Source organism: Musca autumnalis, unplaced genomic scaffold, assembly GCF_047663935.1.
Source record: "Musca autumnalis isolate F117 unplaced genomic scaffold, ASM4766393v1 scaffold_1, whole genome shotgun sequence".
NCBI classification, from domain to species: domain Eukaryota; kingdom Metazoa; phylum Arthropoda; class Insecta; order Diptera; family Muscidae; genus Musca; species Musca autumnalis.
Window position 1 is genome coordinate 283287871 of NW_027411644.1, and position 19547 is coordinate 283307417.

General features: G+C 34.7%; 1 protein-coding gene across 1 annotated transcript in view; it reads right to left on the reverse strand.

The window, feature by feature from the left end:
• The window catches only part of SKIP (Shal K[+] channel interacting protein), a 427069-nt gene that overhangs the window by 84756 nt on the left and 322766 nt on the right, over positions 1-19547 (reverse strand). Inside the window, exon 8 of the mRNA XM_073961480.1 lies at positions 13915-13992. Coding sequence (XP_073817581.1) covers positions 13915-13992 — 78 coding nt within the window. The remainder of the gene's footprint in view (positions 1-13914; positions 13993-19547) is intronic.

Genomic DNA, 19547 nt, shown 5'->3' on the forward strand with positions numbered 1-19547 from the left:
CTAATGTCAGTCACTCCTTTCGATAGATATCGTCGCATTACGTCATGAAGCATGGACGTATTCCAGGAGAAACTTCTGATAATAAAAGCATTAAATCAGGGGTGACACCCACTTGTAAATTTTTGAAAATCGAAAAAAATACAGGCCTATTTTAAAGTATAAGTATCATAGAATATGTAGTAAAACTTTCAAGTCGATCGCAATAAAATTGACTGTGATATGAGTGTTGGAAGGGAAAAAATCATTGTGATTTGTATGTAACGTGAAAACTAAAAAACGTGTTTTTCTCGAAATGACATTTTGAAAACGGTGTCAACTGTAGCTCAAAAACTAATAAACCTATTGTCCTATAATTTTGTGGGCTTATCAAGGACATCAAAAACTAGTCTTTCATCGATCAATTTTATTTTTAAAAATGTTGTTTGTCCTTTTTTTGACCAAAAATCTCAGTTTTTTAAACAAACAATTGAAATTTTGACTTTTTGGTTCTAACATTTCCTTAAAACCTAATATTTTTTAAACAAATCGATCGATTAAGGAGTAGATCTTTATGTTCTTAATAAGTAGACTGCGGAATCCTATGCAAATGCATATATGGTTAGGTCGTAGAGAAAATCTGATTAGACAGTAACTCGTTTTATTACAAAATAAAACGAATTAGGCCCAGAAAATTTTGCATATTTTGCATGTTCTGCATATCGTGCATATTTTGACATATTTTTACATATCTGCATAAAATGAGCATATGCAAAACCATATGCAAAAATATATTCAAGGATTTGTGGTCTAAATATCCCACCGAAATGGCTGAAATTTGTTATTAAGTCTTCGTTAGGGGTATGCAACTTTACAACTGAAATCTGTCCGCATAGGTCCACGTCCTCATATAGCCCCCATAGAACGGTACCTACCGATATTCGGTATTTTGAAAGTTGTAGCCTCAATATCCCACCGAAATGACTGAAAATTAGTATTTAGTCTTCGTTGGGGGTATAAAACATTCCGCCTGAAATTTGTCGGCATAGGTCCACGACTTCATATAGCCCCCATAGAATAGTACCTCCCGATTTTCGGTATTTTGAAGGTTGTGGCCACAAAATTCCACCGAAATGACTGATATTTGGCATTTTTTCTTCGTTGTGGGTATAAAACTTTTCACCTGAAATTTGTCGGTATAGGTCCACTTCTTCACATAGCTCCCATAGAACGGTACCTCAGGATTTCTGGTATTTTGAAGGTTGTGCCCTCAATATCCCTCCGAAATGGCTGAAATTTGGTATTAAGTCTTCCTTTGGGGGTAAAAAACTGTCCACCTAAAATTTGTCGGTATAGGTCCACGTCTTCATATAGCCCCATAGAATGGTACCTCCCGATTTTCGGTATTTTAAAGGTTCTGGCCTCAATATCCCACCGAAATGACTGAAATTTGGCATTTTGTCTTCGTTGTGGGTATAAAACTTTCCACCTGAAATTTATCGGTATAGGTCCACATCTGCATATAGCCCCCATAGAATGGTACCTCCCGATTTTCGGTATTTTGAAGGTTGTGGCCTCAATATCCCACAGAAATGACTGAAATTTGGTATTTTGTCTTCGTTGTGGGTATAAACCTTTCCACCTGAAATTTGTCGGCATAGGTCCATGTCTTCATATAGCCCTCATAGAACGGTACCTCCGGATTTCTGGTATTTTGAAGGTTGTGCCCTCAATATCCCTCCGAAATGGCTGAAATTTGGTATTAAGTCTTCCTTTGGGGGTAAAAAACTGTCCACCTAAAATTTGTCGGTTTACGTTCAGGCCTTCATATAGCCCCCGTAGAACTATACTTCCCGATTTTCGGTATTTTGAAGGTCGTGGCTGTGGTTATACATTTCTCTATTTTATTGACTTGTCTAAAGAGAATTTTAAACAGAAAAATTGTACACTCAAACATTTTTGTACCTATTATTGAAATATTTGTTGCATAATTTTGCATATGTCATATGTTTCGATTTCAATGTAATCAGAAGCCAAAAATATGCCCAGTCCCAAAATTTTACATGAATCGGACCAAAAATAGGGGTTGCATAAAATTCCGCTGTCTATTAATAAGCATAAAAAAATATATGACCATTGGTTTATTACTTTTCCAGCTAGAGTTGGCACCGCAAAACGCTTCAATAAAAACACGGTTTGGTAGATGGTCAATTGCCACAAAACTGCGTAATATTTTTCAACAAGAAACATTCAGAAAGTAGATTAAGTTGTGCTCTTTCAGATGAAAAAAACATCTACTAAAAATTTTTCATATTTTTTTAGAAACAATTCATGAAAAATGGCTTTAATTGGGCTTTACAACTGGGGGTCCCCCTTAATGGTCAAATTTCAGAGTTATTACAAACAGCTCTGTACTATCCGAATTTTTACATTTAAATTTTTTTTTCTGCTTCTAATAGGTGTATTCTAATAATGAACCTTCTAATCAAAGAAGACCAGCAGAGCTTTAAAATAGTACCAATTAGATGATCGACGTTGAAAACCCCCTAAACAGATATCAAAAGTTGTCAAACTATCCCAATAACCCATTTTTGAACTTTTGTTATATTCGCCATAACTTTGAAAAGTTGGTGGACTTTTTTAATTTAAAATTGTAAAAGATTAGAGGAAGCACCATACAAGGTCTATTATATAGATGATGGGTATCACAAGGTCGGCCCTGTCCCTACAAAAATCTTTGCTTACTTCTTTCAAACTAAAAAAAATACCTTCCCTTTACAATTAAGAAAAAATAAAATATTAAAATATATTTTCCCCAATTTTATTATCCTTTCCCAAAGTGCATGCACTGTAAGCACATTAGAGACTATGTACGGAAAGATGTTTCTCTAAATAGGTATGCTTAGTCATAAATTTATGTTGCTGTTGTTCTTGTGCCCTGGCTGGCTGGCTGGCTGGCAAGCGGTTATTATAAGAAGCTTGCAAACAATACTAATAATAATAACACCTTCCAACGTCTATGCGCGCACGCCTCTCCTCCACCAACCAATCGAGCACTTTTGCAAACACAACCAGCAATTCAACACAATGTGTCTTAGAACATTTTCTCTTTTCATGTTGGGTTTTTTGTTGCTGCTGTTTTTTGCCTCATTTTTGTAAATCGCTTGAGTACCATTTTGACACCCGCACAACGCACAACTGTAATTTATACTTAATTAAAATGAACTTTTCCACATAGAAAACCCATAGCAAAACCAAACTTACAAAGAACAAATAAGTAAGGAGCAAAAACAACAACAACGACAATAGCAACAAAAAGCGAACTCAGCTCATAGGAACAAACTTTAAATGTAGAAAATAAAACCAAAGGAAACTAGGCAGCAAGGAAGAAGAGTTCTAGACAGACAATATAGGATGAAAGGGTATTTACGGAGGTTGGTGGCTAAGGAAAAGAAAGTTAACAGTGTAAGCCTTTTGCAACTGATATGAGAGAGAACACTACTGCATCGTGGCGTTGATGGGCACGTGGATGACTAGGATGGGATGACGACAACAAGAATGGTGTTGGTGATAGCAATGATGATATGCAAGAAAAGTAGTCGCAAAGTAGCAAAGTGTACTTATAGTTTGGTTATTGCATTTAAATGATAAGGCATTTTTAGAACATCGTGGCAAGCCAGCACCAGCAACAACAACAGTAGCAGGTTCAAAAAAACCTACCAACCAGCCAGCCATCAGCAACATCAACAAAACGCCGACAAGTGTAAAACAATTTACAAAGTGTGCGGTATGCGCAAGCATACCTCCAACACTAGTCTCTAACTACAAAATTAGAAGCATAAGTATTGGGAAAAAAGACGACAAAGATTCTCTTAGGACAACCGCACACACACACACCAGCAACACATTATAGGGCACTTAAATAAGCAAAAAAATAGGACGAGTAAGGAGATTAAACACTTTAACAAGACACACATTGAAAACTACTCTGCCAAAACAAGCAAGAAGAAGCAGGAGAAGTTGTTGCAACCACACAAAAAATAAGGGCAATTTAAGTACTAGTCGAAGTGGCATATCCAGAACCCGGAAAAACCTAAACGACAAACATCCACACCTCGCAAATAAACATGGTAACTTTAAGAGACAACATCGTGAAAAGTTTGATATGGAAACAATGATTTTAAGTGAAGATGATAAGTAAACGCGAATTGAAAGTGGAGAAAAAGTAATAAGGCTGAGTGGGGTTAATAGGATCGAGATTTTGATATTCAACTTCGAAAAAAGGCAGTATGGTAAATATAAAACGAAAAGTCAGCAGTCCGCAGCAACTTTTCTATGGACGAAAAGTCGCCTCTCTCTAACTTTTCCCTAAGAAAAGTTACCTCTCACCAACTTTTCCCTAAGAAAAGTTACCTCTCACCAACTTTTCTTTACGAAAATTTGCCTCTCACCAACTTTTCCCTAAGAAAAGTTGCTCTCACCAACTTTTCTCTAAGAAAAGTCGCCTCTCACCAATTTTCTCTAAGAAAAGTTGCATCTCACCAACTTTTCTAGACGAAAAGTTGCCTCTCACCAACTTTTCTAGACGAAAAGTTGCCTCTCACCAACTTTTCTAGACGAAAAGTTGCCTCTCACCAACTTTTCTAGACGAAAAGTTGCCTCTCACCAACTTTTCTAGACGAAAAGTTGCCTCTCACCAACTTTTCTAGACGAAAAGTTGCCTCTCACCAACTTTTCTAGACGAAAAGTTGCCTCTCACCAACTTTTCTAGACGAAAATTTGCCTCTCACCAACTTTTCTAGACGAAAAGTTGCCTCTCACCAACTTTTCTAGACGAAAAGTTGCCTCTCACCAACTTTTCTAGACGAAAAGTTGCCTCTCACCAACTTTTCTAGACGAAAAGTTGCCTCTCACCAACTTTTCTAGACGAAAAGTTGCCTCTCACCAACTTTTCTAGACGAAAAGTTGCCTCTCACCAACTTTTCTAGACGAAAAGTTGCCTCTCACCAACTTTTCTAGACGAAAAGTTGCCTCTCACCAACTTTTCTAGACGAAAAGTTGCCTCTCACCAACTTTTCTAGACGAAAAGTTGCCTCTCACCAACTTTTCTAGACGAAAAGTTGCCTCTCACCAACTTTTCTAGACGAAAAGTTGCCTCTCACCAACTTTTCTAGACGAAAAGTTGCCTCTCACCAACTTTTCTAGACGAAAAGTTGCCTCTCACCAACTTTTCTAGACGAAAAGTTGCCTCTCACCAACTTTTCTAGACAAAAAGTTGCCTCTCACCAACTTTTCTAGACAAAAAGTTGCCTCTCACCAACTTTTCTAGACGAAAAGTTGCCTCTCACCAACTTTTCTAGACGAAAAGTTGCCTCTCACCAACTTTTCTAGACGAAAAGTTGCCTCTCACCAACTTTTCTAGACGAAAAGTTGCCTCTCACCAACTTTTCTAGACGAAAAGTTGCCTCTCACCAACTTTTCTAGACGAAAAGTTGCCTCTCACCAACTTTTCTAGACGAAAAGTTGCCTCTCACCAACTTTTCTAGACGAAAAGTTGCCTCTCACCAACTTTTCTAGACGAAAAGTTGCCTCTCACCAACTTTTCTAGACGAAAAGTTGCCTCTCACCAACTTTTCTAGACGAAAAGTTGCCTCTCACCAACTTTTCTAGACGAAAAGTTGCCTCTCACCAACTTTTCTAGACGAAAAGTTGCCTCTCACTAACTTTTCTAGACGAAAAGTTGCCTCTCACCTACTTTTCTAGACGAAAAGTTGCCTCTTACCAACTTTTCTCTACGAAAAGTTCCCACTCTTTAACTTTTCTCTACGAAAAGTTCCCACTCACCAATTTTTCTCTACGAAAAGTTCCCACTCACCAACTTTTCTCTACGAAAAGTTCCCACTCACCAACTTTTCTCTACGAAAAGTTCTCACTCACCAAGTTTTCTCTATGAAATGTTGCCTCTCACCAAATTTTCTCTACGAAAAGTTGCCTCTCACCAAATTTTCTCTACGAAAAGTTGCCGCCCATCAACAATTCCCTAAGAAAAAATCTGCTTGTCACATATTTTTCTGTCATATTTTTTCCCTTTCGATCCGTTTTCCTCATATTTCGTTAACATTTCCCACGTGTGTTTGACTGAATTCCTTAAATAATTGTATCCCATCATCCGTCCACCTTGTATGAAATTTCGTCAAGTGTTTAGAGCAAAAATTTAATGTAAATATTTTCGTGTTGTTTTTGTTTCCCTTTACCTTTTATGTTGATGCCCCCAACCATCCAAACAGCCTGGTAACATCATCGGAAAGATGACGCTGACGATGATGCTGTCATAGAAGATGCAAAGTCATGTAAACGACATGGTATAGATGGCTGCACTTGTTTGGCTATAATATCCCAAAACGGGTACAGAAAAGAAAAAACGACAAGCAACAAAAATTACCTTACAAGGATACACTTTAACTTTGGCAAACATCAGAGATTTCTCAAATACTCCACACACATTCTCAGCTACCCCATCACCGGCCACCCACCCACTCACATCCTTTCAACCTCTTTATGAACACAGGACACTTGTCTGCTTTGGTGGCAGGGTTTTGTCTTTATTTAAAGTTTAGCTCTTGTCTTTTTTCTTCGTCGTTGTTGCAATATTTGTTGGTTTTTCCATTATTTTTGTTGTTGCTGTTGTTTTTGTCAACGTTGTCTCGGCATCATGCGTGGAGCTATGGTATGCTGTAACATCCATGTTACACATGCATGTGTTTCAATTTGCGCAACGTTGTTCGTTTCATGGACCTCGCAATGGTTAGATTGTTAAAAAGTCTGGCTCTGCTGGGCGATTTTTTGTTGTTGTCAGTCTTCAAGGAAGATAGCAGGACTAGCATTTAGGTTTAGCATTTAACCGTTAAGGTTGTTTGTGTATTTGGATTTGTTTTTACAATGCACGTGTGCTTCCATTTGGTTTGCTGTCTGTCTGTCTATCTGTTTAACCGGTCTCTATTTGTTTGGCCACATGCATATCCGTCTGTGTCTATCTGTGTCCTGTTTGTCTGTCAGTCTGTTGTTTCAACCAAAATTGTCTTTAAGTTGCACTAAATACTGCTTGCTTGAGCAAATTTCAACTATTCTCATCAAATGAGCTTCTGGTGCTGGCGTGCTGTCTGTTGCATTTGTAAAATTTTGTCCTTTTGAACGGCGGCACCGGCTGGCTTGTTATGTCAAGAGAAAAAGTTTCACACAGACTGTTGCTGTCTGTCTGTTTGTTACTTTTTAGTGCATGTTTTTGTCACATCTGCTGCTATTACTTGATGATGCAACGACTTGTCCCTTACTCTGCTGGGATTTTTTCTTCTATCAATAATGTCCCGGCCTCTCTTGGTTTCCTATTATCCTGAAATTTAGCATACCTCACAGCTTGTATGTAAATGTTTGATAAAAGTTTTCGACACTTTACTTGCTGTTCTCTATTATTATTTTTTGTCTCAGCGGTAATTGCTATATAATGCGGGAAGGGTGTACCAATACGGCAAGCTGTTCGTAATATTGGTCACAGACCTTAATTTTTAAAATTAGACCTAAATGGATTAGCCGAAACCAGATCCATTTCACGAATTGCGGAGACAGGTGGTGAGAAGCAACTTTTCGTCCAGATAAGTTGGTGAGAGGCAACTTTTCGTCTAGAAAAGTTGTTGAGAGGCAACTTTTCGTTTAGAAAAGTTGGTGAGAGGCAACTTTTCGTTTAGAAAAGTTGGTGAGAGGCAACTTTTCGTTTAGAAAAGTTGGTGAGAGGCAACTTTTCGTTTAGAAAAGTTGGTGAGAGGCAACTTTTCGTTTAGAAAAGTTGGTGAGAGGCAACTTTTCGTTTAGAAAAGTTGGTGAGAGGCAACTTTTCGTCTAGAAAAGTTGGTGAGAGGCAACTTTTCGTCTAGAAAAGTTGGTGAGAGGCAACTTTTCGTCTAGAAAAGTTGGTGAGAGGCAACCTTTCGTCTAGAAAAGTTGGTGAGAGGCAACTTTTCGTCTAGAAAAGTTGGTGAGAGGCAACCTTTCGTCTAGAAAAGTTGGTGAGAGGCAACTTTTCGTCTAGAAAAGTTGGTGAGAGGCAACTTTTCGTCTAGAAAAGTTGGTGAGAGGCAACTTTTCGTCTAGAAAAGTTGGTGAGAGGCAACTTTTCGTCTAGAAAAGTTGGTGAGAGGCAACTTTTCGTCTAGAAAAGTTGGTGAGAGGCAACTTTTCGTCTAGAAAAATTTGGTGAGAGGCAACTTTTCGTCTAGAAAGTTGGTGAGAGGCAACTTTTTGTCTAGAAAAGTTGGTGAGAGGCAACTTTTTGTCTAGAAAAGTTGGTGAGAGGCAACTTGTCGCCTAGAAAAGTTGGTGAGAGGCAACTTTTCGTCTAGAAAAGTTGGTGAGAGGCAACTTTTCGTCTAGAAAAGTTGGTGAGAGGCAACTTTTCGTCTAGAAAAGTTGGTGAGAGGCAACTTTTCGTCTAGAAAAGTTGGTGAGAGGCAACTTTTCGTCTAGAAAAGTTGGTGAGAGGCAACTTTTCGTCTAGAAAAGTTGGTGAGAGGCAACTTTTCGTCTAGAAAAGTTGGTGAGAGGCAACTTTTCGTCTAGAAAAGTTGGTGAGAGGCAACTTTTCGTCTAGAAAAGTTGGTGAGAGGCAACTTTTCGTTTAGAAAAGTTGGTGAGAGGCAACTTTTCGTCTAGAAAAGTTGGTGAGAGGCAACTTTTCGTCTAGAAAAGTTGGTGAGAGGCAACTTTTCGTCTAGAAAAGTTGGTGAGAGGCAACTTTTCGTCTAGAAAAGTTGGTGAGAGGCAACTTTTCGTCTAGAAAAGTTGGTGAGAGGCAACTTTTCGTCTAGAAAAGTTGGTGAGAGGCAACTTTTCTCGTCTAGAAAAGTTGGTGAGAGGCAACTTTTCTCGTCTAGAAAAGTTGGTGAGAGGCAACTTTTCTCGTCTAGAAAAGTTGGTGAGAGGCAACTTTTCTCGTCTAGAAAAGTTGGTGAGAGGCAACTTTTCTCGTCTAGAAAAGTTGGTGAGAGGCAACTTTTCTCGTCTAGAAAAGTTGGTGAGAGGCAACTTTTCTCGTCTAGAAAAGTTGGTGAGAGGCAACTTTTCTCGTCTAGAAAAGTTGGTGAGAGGCAACTTTTCTCGTCTAGAAAAGTTGGTGAGAGGCAACTTTTCTCGTCTAGAAAAGTTGGTGAGAGGCAACTTTTCTCGTCTAGAAAAGTTGGTGAGAGGCAACTTTTCTCGTCTAGAAAAGTTGGTGAGAGGCAACTTTTCTCGTCTAGAAAAGTTGGTGAGAGGCAACTTTTCTCGTCTAGAAAAGTTGGTGAGAGGCAACTTTTCTCGTCTAGAAAAGTTGGTGAGAGGCAACTTTTCTCGTCTAGAAAAGTTGGTGAGAGGCAACTTTTCTCGTCTAGAAAAGTTGGTGAGAGGCAACTTTTCTCGTCTAGAAAAGTTGGTGAGAGGCAACTTTTCTCGTCTAGAAAAGTTGGTGAGAGGCAACTTTTCTCGTCTAGAAAAGTTGGTGAGAGGCAACTTTTCTCGTCTAGAAAAGTTGGTGAGAGGCAACTTTTCTCGTCTAGAAAAGTTGGTGAGAGGCAACTTTTCTCGTCTAGAAAAGTTGGTGAGAGGCAACTTTTCTCGTCTAGAAAAGTTGGTGAGAGGCAACTTTTCTCGTCTAGAAAAGTTGGTGAGAGGCAACTTTTCTCGTCTAGAAAAGTTGGTGAGAGGCAACTTTTCTCGTCTAGAAAAGTTGGTGAGAGGCAACTTTTCTCGTCTAGAAAAGTTGGTGAGAGGCAACTTTTCTCGTCTAGAAAAGTTGGTGAGAAGCGACTTTTCGTCTATAGAAAAGTTGGTGAGAAGCGACTTTTCGTCTATAGAAAAGTTGGTGAGAGGCGACTTTTCGTCTATAGAAAAGTTGGTGAGAGGCGACTTTTCGTCTAGAGAAAAGTTGGTGAGAGGCAACTTTTCGTCTAGAGAAAAGTTGGTGAGAGGCAACTTTTCGTCTAGAGAAAAGTTGGTGAGAGGCAACTTTTCGTCTAGAGAAAAGTTGGTAAGAAGCTACTTTTCGTAGAGAAAAGTTGGAGAGGCAACTTTTCGTCTAGAAAAGTTGGTGAGAGGCAACTTTTCGTCTAGAAAAGTTGGTGAGAGGCAACTTTTCGTCTAGAAAAGTTGGTGAGAGGCAACTTTTCGTCTAGAAAAGTTGGTGAGAGGCAACTTTTCGTCTAGAAAAGTTGGTGAGAGGCAACTTTTCGTCTAGAAAAGTTGGTGAGAGGCAACTTTTCGTCTAGAAAAGTTGGTGAGAGGCAACTTTTCGTCTAGAAAAGTTGGTGAGAGGCAACTTTCGTCTAGAAAAGTTGGTGAGAGGCAACTTTTCGTCTAGAAAAGTTGGTGAGAGGCAACTTTTCGTCTAGAAAAGTTGGTGAGAGGCAACTTTTCGTCTAGAAAAGTTGGTGAGAGGCAACTTTTCGTCTAGAAAAGTTGGTGAGAGGCAACTTTTCGTCTAGAAAAGTTGGTGAGAGGCAACTTTTCGTCTAGAAAAGTTGGTGAGAGGCAACTTTTCGTCTAGAAAAGTTGGTGAGAGGCAACTTTTCGTCTAGAAAAGTTGGTGAGAGGCAACTTTTCGTCTAGAAAAGTTGGTGAGAGGCAACTTTTCGTCTAGAAAAGTTGGTGAGAGGCAACTTTTCGTCTAGAAAAGTTGGTGAGAGGCAACTTTTCGTCTAGAAAAGTTGGTGAGAGGCAACTTTTCGTCTAGAAAAGTTGGTGAGAGGCGACTTTTTGTAGAGAAAAGTTGATAAGAGGCGACTTTTCGTAGAGAAAAATAGGTGAGAGGCGACTTTTTGTAGAGTCAAGTTGGTGAGAGACGATTTTTCGTAGAGAAAAGTTGGTGAGAGACGATTTTTCGTAGAGAAAAGTTGGTAAGAAGCTACTTTTCGTAGAGAAAAGTTGGAGAGGCAACTTTTCGTCTAGAAAAGTTGGTGAGAGGCAACTTTTCGTCTAGAAAAGTTGGTGAGAGGCAACTTTTCGTCTAGAAAAGTTGGTGAGAGGCAACTTTTCGTCTAGAAAAGTTGGTGAGAGGCAACTTTTCGTCTAGAAAAGTTGGTGAGAGGCAACTTTTCGTCTAGAAAAGTTGGTGAGAGGCAACTTTTCGTCTAGAAAAGTTGGTGAGAGGCAACTTTTCGTCTAGAAAAGTTGGTGAGAGGCAACTTTTCGTCTAGAAAAGTTGGTGAGAGGCAACTTTTCGTCTAGAAAAGTTGGTGAGAGTCAACTTTTCGTCTAGAAAAGTTGGTGAGAGTCAACTTTTCGTCTAGAAAAGTTGGTGAGAGGCAACTTTTCGTCTAGAAAAGTTGGTGAGAGGCAACTTTTCGTCTAGAAAAGTTGGTGAGAGGCAACTTTTCGTCTAGAAAAGTTGGTGAGAGGCAACTTTTCGTCTAGAAAAGTTGGTGAGAGGCAACTTTTCGTCTAGAAAAGTTGGTGAGAGGCAACTTTTCGTCTAGAAAAGTTGGTGAGAGGCAACTTTTCGTCTAGAAAAGTTGGTGAGAGGCAACTTTTCGTCTAGAAAAGTTGGTGAGAGGCAACTTTTCGTCTAGAAAAGTTGGTGAGAGGCAACTTTTTCGTCTAGAAAAGTTGGTGAGAGGCAACTTTTCGTCTAGAAAAGTTGGTGAGAGGCAACTTTTCGTCTAGAAAAGTTGGTGAGAGGCAACTTTTCGTCTAGAAAAGTTGGTGAGAGGCAACTTTTCGTCTAGAACTGGCAACTGAGGCAACTGAGAGGCAACTTTTCGTCTAGAAAAGTTGGTGAGATTCAACTTCTCGTCTAGAAAAGTTGGTAAGAGGCAACTTCTCGTATAGAAAAGTTGGTGAGAGGCAACTTTTCATCTCGAAAAGTTGGTGAGAGGCAACTTTTCATCTAGAAAAGTTGGTGAGAGGCAACTTTTCGTCTAGAAAAGTTGGTGAGAGGCAACTTTTCGTCTAGAAAAGTTGGTGAGAGGCAACTTTTCGTCTAGAAAGTTGGTGAGAGGCAACTTTCCGTCTAGAAAAGTTGGTGAGAGGTAACTTTTCGTCTAGAAAAGTAGGTGAGAGGCAACTTTTCGTCTAGAAAAGTTGGTGAGAGGCAACTTTTCGTCTAGAAAAGTAGGTGAGAGGCAACTTTTCGCCTAGAAATGTTGGTGAGAGGCAACTTTTCGCCTAGAAAAGTTGGTGAGAGGCAACTTTTCTCGTCTAGAAAAGTTGGTGTGAGGCAACTTTTCGTCTAGAAAAGTTGGTTAAAGGCAACTCTTCGTCTAAAAAAGTTGGTGAGAGGCAACTTTTCGTCTAGGAAAGTTGGTGAGAGGCAACTTTTCGTCTAGAAAAGTTGGTGAGAGGCAACTTTTCGTCTAGAAAAGTTGGACAGAGATGTTGCTGCGGAGAGGCTTCTATTCATCTATAGAAATGTGTCCGATGAGATAAGACTTTTCGTCTCTCTTTTTTTCGCTTATAATAACATATGCAGAGAACAACAACATTTTAGTTTCTATTTGGTGTTTTTGTTGTTGTATCTATATTAATAAAATTTGAGTGCTCTTTGTACTCTAAAGAATATTTTTAAGCCTACTTTTAGGGGCTACATGTGTAATAGCCTGTACACATGTGAAACATTTTGCTGTTGTTGCTTAAAAGCACTTCGGCTAGCAGCAATTCCAAGTTTAATGATTTTTCTATGAAAAAAGAAAAACGGCATTCCAGCATAACTGTAATATAAGCTGAGAAAAAGAAGATAATGATGGAGATGGAGAAGGAAACGAAAATGTCCCACACGTTATTTTGTGTTGGGGGTGGAGGTGGTGTAGTCTATAATACAAAGGTGTTGGCATCAAAAACTAAGGTTGTTGAATGATCCCATGTATGTATGCTGTCTGTATGTCCACAAGGCCTTTGTCAGTACTTTGTTTGTATGCCAGTGTCTACCCTCAAATGCCTTGGCATGTATTGTGGGTGAGTGTCTTGTAATCTAGAGAAAAAGTTTGCTTGCAGTAAATATTATGACACTCATTCATGACTTGCAAGCAAAAGGCGATGTCGTTGTTGTTGTTGTTATTTTCTATGTTGTTATTAATGCTGGTTGCAGCCGTTTAGTTTTATGCCCTGCCTTGTAAAGGTAAATGACGTCAATGATTCTATTGTTTTTCGTGTGGAGACAACAGCAGCTGTGTTAGGTGCTCCTTCTACAAATCTTGTTGCTGCTGTTGTTGTTGTCACTAAGTGTATATTGATGTTGTTTCAATGTATGCATCTTAGCAAGGCGTTATGTTTTGTAGTTTTCCCATATATACATGTTTTTGTTGTAGTAGTTCCTCTTGTTGTTGTCTATCCTCTGATGATGATGCTGTTGATGTTTTGTTGATGTTTTGTTGTTTGTCATTAATAATGAATGAATTCTGCCGTTGAACGAAAAGGTAGCGGCAATGAACTCTTAAATGTTAGTTTCTAGTCTTTGTTTTGCCTCAAACGCTGAACGTTTAGTGTTGTGTTCTACTCCACAAAAAAATGAAAAAATAAAACTCTCAGAAACAAGGTAAAACTCAGAATTTTTCCTATGGCATTACATTATCAACACTATAGAGAATATCACATCATACTTATTCCTCTTCTGCCTCTTCAACTTATTCTTTGGCTTATAAATATGCGAACGAATATGTATGAGAGTCAATGATGAAGGCTATAGATAGGTATTCGCAGATGTATGGATATGCTGGGAATCCTTAGTCTGCTGATGCTCTTTGGAGTGCATAATAAGATTTCTATCATTCACCTTCACTTTACAGCAGTTACATAGTGTTTGCCAGAGAGCAGGGCTATGTTTTATAGTTGTTTAGCTTCTTCTTCTTTTCCTCCTTTTTTTTCTATTATAGCAAACCGAATTTATGTAACTATCAAACCAAAAAAGAATATTATACTTACCCTATGGATTGTCTCTTCGAAACTGTGTTGATGGCCACCATTTAGTGTTTGAAAGTGCCGTAAACGTTCGTTTGCCGCCTGCAATGAAAAAAAGAAAAAAACAACAACACACATAATGTTAAAAGGAGGGAGTACAAAAATATGATAATATCATTATTTGTTATGTTATATGCTTATTCACTAGCTTGCCATCCAGCCAACTACTGGAATTCATAGCACGAAAAAATGCACTTCCATTCGAGTGGGATAACAAAATTATCTACATCAATGAATGACCTTTAATGAAGGACAAAAATGTCTTTAAGACATGCGGGTTTTTTTTTAATCTTGCAATCAGATAGCCAGTAAATTGTTTTCTTGCTAGACATAGAAATATTTCCTCAAGTCTTAATTGAAAGTAGATGACCTCTAATGAATTTTAAAGGAATAACTTTAAAGAGGGCTCCATTGAAGGTTTAATAATGAAATAAAGTTATAAATAATATTAATTGGAAGTACACGGTGACGTATGATCATTGTAAAATTAAAATTAATCAAATGTAGATTAGATTATGGTCTAAAGAAAGTCCAGTGGCATAATATTCTATAAAAAAGTTGGTAAGACAAACGACTTTTCGTCTAAAGAAAAGTTGATGTTGAGAGGAGACTTCTCGTCCAAACGAAAAGTTGCCTCTGCGCTAATTTCTATATGAAAAGTTGCCTCTCGGCAATTTTTCTATACGAAAAGTTGCCTCTCGGCAATTTTTCTATACGAAAAGTTGCCTCTCGGCAATTTTTCTATACGAAAAGTTGCCTCTCGGCAATTTTTCTATACGAAAAGTTGCCTCTCGGCAATTTTTCTATACGAAAAGTTGCCTCTCGGCAATTTTTCTATACGAAAAGTTGCCTCTCGGCAATTTTTCTATACGAAAAGTTGCCTCTCGGCAATTTTTCTATACGAAAAGTTGCCTCTCGGCAATTTTTCTATACGAAAAGTTGCCTCTCGGCAATTTTTCTATACGAAAAGTTGCCTCTCGGCAATTTTTCTATACGAAAAGTTGCCTCTCGGCAATTTTTCTATACGAAAAGTTGCCTCTCGGCAATTTTTCTATACGAAAAGTTGCCTCTCGGCAATTTTTCTATACGAAAAGTTGCCTCTCGGCAATTTTTCTATACGAAAAGTTGCCTCTCGGCAATTTTTCTATACGAAAAGTTGCCTCTCGGCAATTTTTCTATACGAAAAGTTGCCTCTCGGCAATTTTTCTATACGAAAAGTTGCCTCTCGGCAATTTTTCTATACGAAAAGTTGCCTCTCGGCAATTTTTCTATACGAAAAGTTGCCTCTCGGCAATTTTTCTATACGAAAAGTTGCCTCTCGGCAATTTTTCTATACGAAAAGTTGCCTCTCGGCAATTTTTCTATACGAAAAGTTGCCTGTCGGCAATTTTTCTATACGAAAAGTTGTCTCTCAGCAGTTCTTCTATACGAAAAGTTGCATCTCAACAACTTGTCTACGATTCCACGATTGAAAAAATTTATTTTTTTAAATCCACGAATGAAAAAACGTATTTTAAAGTCACGAATGAAAAATTGTTTTTTTAAAGCCACGATTGAAAAATATTAAAAATTTCAATATTAAAAAATATTTTATAAATCCAAGTTTGAAAAGAATATTTTTAAAAAATCCTCGATTAAAAAAAAATATTTTTAAAAAATCCACCTTGAAAATAAAAATATTTGTAAAAACACGTTTAAAAAATTATTTTTAAAAAATCGACCATTGAAAAAACATTTTTAAATACTCAACCACTCAAAAAACATTTTTAAATACTCGACCATTGAAAAAATATTTTTAAAAAAACTGACGATTGAACAAAAAATATTTTTAAAAACCACGCTTAAACAAATAGTTTTATAACATCCACGATTGGATTTTTTTTTTTAAATCCAAAATTGAAAAAAATATTTCTTAAAAACTTGAAATTGAAAAAATATTTTAAAAAAAATTGGGAAAGGCTAAAAGTGAGCATCATTCTACAGGCTTAAAGCAATCAAATTCTCCAATTAAGAAAAAATATTTATAAAAAGTATTTTTAAATAAGTCCACTATTGAAAAATATATTTTAAGAAAATCCACTGTTGAAAAAAAGTCAATTAATAATCCGCGATTGAATAACAAAATTTAGGAAAACTCCACGATTGAAAAAATATTTAAAAAACCACTATTGAAAAAAAATTTAATTAAAAAATCCAAAATTGAAAAAATAGAAAAAATTCACGATTGGACAAATATTAAAAATAATCCAATATTGAAAAAAATTTTATTTTAAAATACAGGATTGAAAAATAAATTTAGGAAAATTCCACGATTGAAAAAAATATTAAAAAATCCAGCATTGAAAAATATATTTTAAGAAAATCCACTACTGAAAAAAATATTTTAAAAAATCCATGATTTGAAAATATATTTTAAAAAATCTACGATTGAAAAATATATTTTAAAAAATCCACGATTTGAAAAATATTGAAAACCATGATAGAATAAATTTAAAAAAACCACGATAGGAAAAATATTTAAAAAATCTATGATTGAAAAAAATATTTTAAGAAAAATCCACGATTAAAAAAAATATTAAAAAAATCCACGATTGCAAAAATATTAAAAAAAATCCACGATTGAAAAAAATATTTCTTAAAAAATTTACAATTGAAAGAAATATTTTTTAAAATTCTACGATTAGAAAATATAATTAATTTCTTAACAAATTCACGATTGAAAAAAATATTTTTAAAAAACTTACGATTGAAAAGCAATATATTTAAAAAATTCTAAAATATTGTACTTAAAAATCTACGATTACAAAACATATTTTATTTAAATATCCACGATAGGAAACAAATATTTTATTTAAAAATCCACGATTGGAAGCAAATATTTTATTTAAAATACACGGTTAAAAAATATTTAAAAAATCCAAAATTGTAAACAAATAAGAAATCCACGATTGAATAAAATATTTTTTTATCAAATACAACCTTGAAAAAATATTTTTTAAAAAAATTAAAAATTGAAAACGAATAAAAAATTCACTATTGAAAAAAAATATTTTTTATAAAATACACTCTTGCAAAAATATTTAAAAAAATCCAAAATTGAAAATATATAAAAAACTCACGATTGAAAACTTAGTTTTTTAATTTTTTCTAAAAAATATATTTTTAAAGAATCGAGAAAGCGAACAAATATTTTTTTAAAAATTCAACATTGAAAATTTTTTTTTGAATAATAATTTTAATAAAAATAATTTTTTTGAAAAATAATTTTAGAAAATCTCCACGATTGAAAAAATATTTAAAAAGCACTATTGAAAAAAATATTAATAAAAAAGCCAAGATTGAAAAAATAGGAAAAATTCACGATTGAAAAAATAATCAATCCACTACTGTAAAAAATGTTATTAAAAAATACAGGATTGAAAAATAAATTTATGAAAATTCCACGATTAAAAAAAATAATAAAAAATCAACGATTGAAAAATATATTTTAAGAAAATCTACTACTGAAAAAATATTAAAAAATCCACGATTGAAAAATATATTTTAAGAAAATCTACTACTGAAAAAAATATTTTAAAAATTCCATGATTTGAAAAAATATTTTAAGAATTCCATGATTTGAAAAAGTATTTTAAAAAATCCACGATTGAACAATATATTTAAAAAAAAATCCACTACCGAAAAAAAATATTTTAAAAATTCCATGATTTGAAAAAATATTTTAAAAATTCCATGATTTGAAAAAATATTTTAAAAAATCCACGATTTGACAAATATTAAAAACCATTAAAGAATAAATTCCAGACATAGACAATCAGAATAAATTAAAAAGAAACACGATTGGAAAAATATTTAAAAAATCTACGATTGAAAAATATGTTTTAAGAAAAATCCACGATTGAAAAAATATTTAAAAAAATCCAAGATTTAAAAATATTTTTTTAACCACGATTATATTTTTTATAATATCCAAGATCGAAAAAATATTTAAAAAATCCAAAATAAAAAACAAAAAGAAATCCACGATTGAAAAAAAAACATTTTTTATAAAATACAACATTAAACAATATTTTTAAAAAAAAATCAAAAATTGAAAACGAATAAAAAATTCACTATTGAAAAAAAATATATTTTTTATAAAATACACTCTTGAAAAATATTTAAAACACACATAAAAAACTCACGATTGAAAACATATATTTTTTTAATTTTTTTAAAAATATTTTTTAAAAGATTCGAGAAAGCGTACAAATTTTTTTTTAAAAAAATTCAAATTTGAATTTTTTTTTTTTTTTTTGATACGATAGAAATTCACTCCTGAAAAAATATTTTAAAAAAAGCTACGGTCGGAATCCACTATGGAAAAAATATTTTTAAAAAATCTAGGATTGAAATCCAAGCATGAAAAATAAAAATATTTTTTTTTATTTTTATTTTTTAATTTTCGATTTAAATCTAACTTTGAATAATATTTTTAAAACATCTACGATTGAAAAAGAATTTTAAAAAAACCAACTATTGAAAAAGAATTTTAAAAAATCCACGATTGAAAAAGAATTTTAAAAAATTCACGATTGGAAAAATATTTAAAAAAAATATTTTTAAAAATCCACGATTAAAAAAAATATTTAAAACATTCACAGCTGAAAAAAAACATTTTAAAATATCTACGATTGGAAAACTATTTTTAAAAATCCAACATTAATTATATTTCTAAATGGTCCACCGTTAAAAAAGCTTGTTCAAAAATGTTCTACAGAAAAATATTTTTGAAAAATTCACATTAAAAAAAACGTATTTTAAAAAAATCCATGATTAAAAAAAATCACGGCTGACAAAAATTCCCGACTGAAGAAATGTTTTTAGAATTCCACGATGAATAAAATAATTAAAAAAAGACCACGATTAAAAAATTTTCTTAAAAAAATTATTATTGGAAAATATTCATAAAAACCTCATTGAAAACCCTTCTTTAAAAATCCACGGTTAAAATAATATTTTTTAAAAAATCTACGATTGAAAAATATTTTTTAAGAAGTCCACAATTGAAAAATAATTTTAAGAAACATCTGGTATTATATGATATATTATTTTCTTAAACTTATAAATCTAAATTCAAGCCACGTTGATGCATTCGATTGGAAATATTTCCACAATTCTCTTACGGCTCCCCTCAGCCTGAACATGTCAATTGCATTTTGAAACTTTCTAAAAAATCAAAATAAATCCCCCCAAAAACATTAAAGTCCTCAAGAGCTCTTCACATTCTCCGAGCATTCCCCATATTGAGACAAAAGCAGCTCTAATTAAATTTTAAACTAAAAAGACGAAAATCTCATTGACGAAGCCATAATGAAACCACTTTGAGAGATTGCTTAAAAAAAGAATACCTTGCCACAATCTGAATATAAATTGCACTTCTTAAGTAAACTTTTGTTACAACGGCAAAGAACTCCGAAAAAACGTAATTCAATGCATTTCCATGCAACCCAGCAGCCAACAGCCTTGCAGCCAACCAACCACTTCATGTCATCATGATTATCATCAACGTAATTAGATTGAAACAATTTGTAACCAAGTTTTACCCCCCACCATCA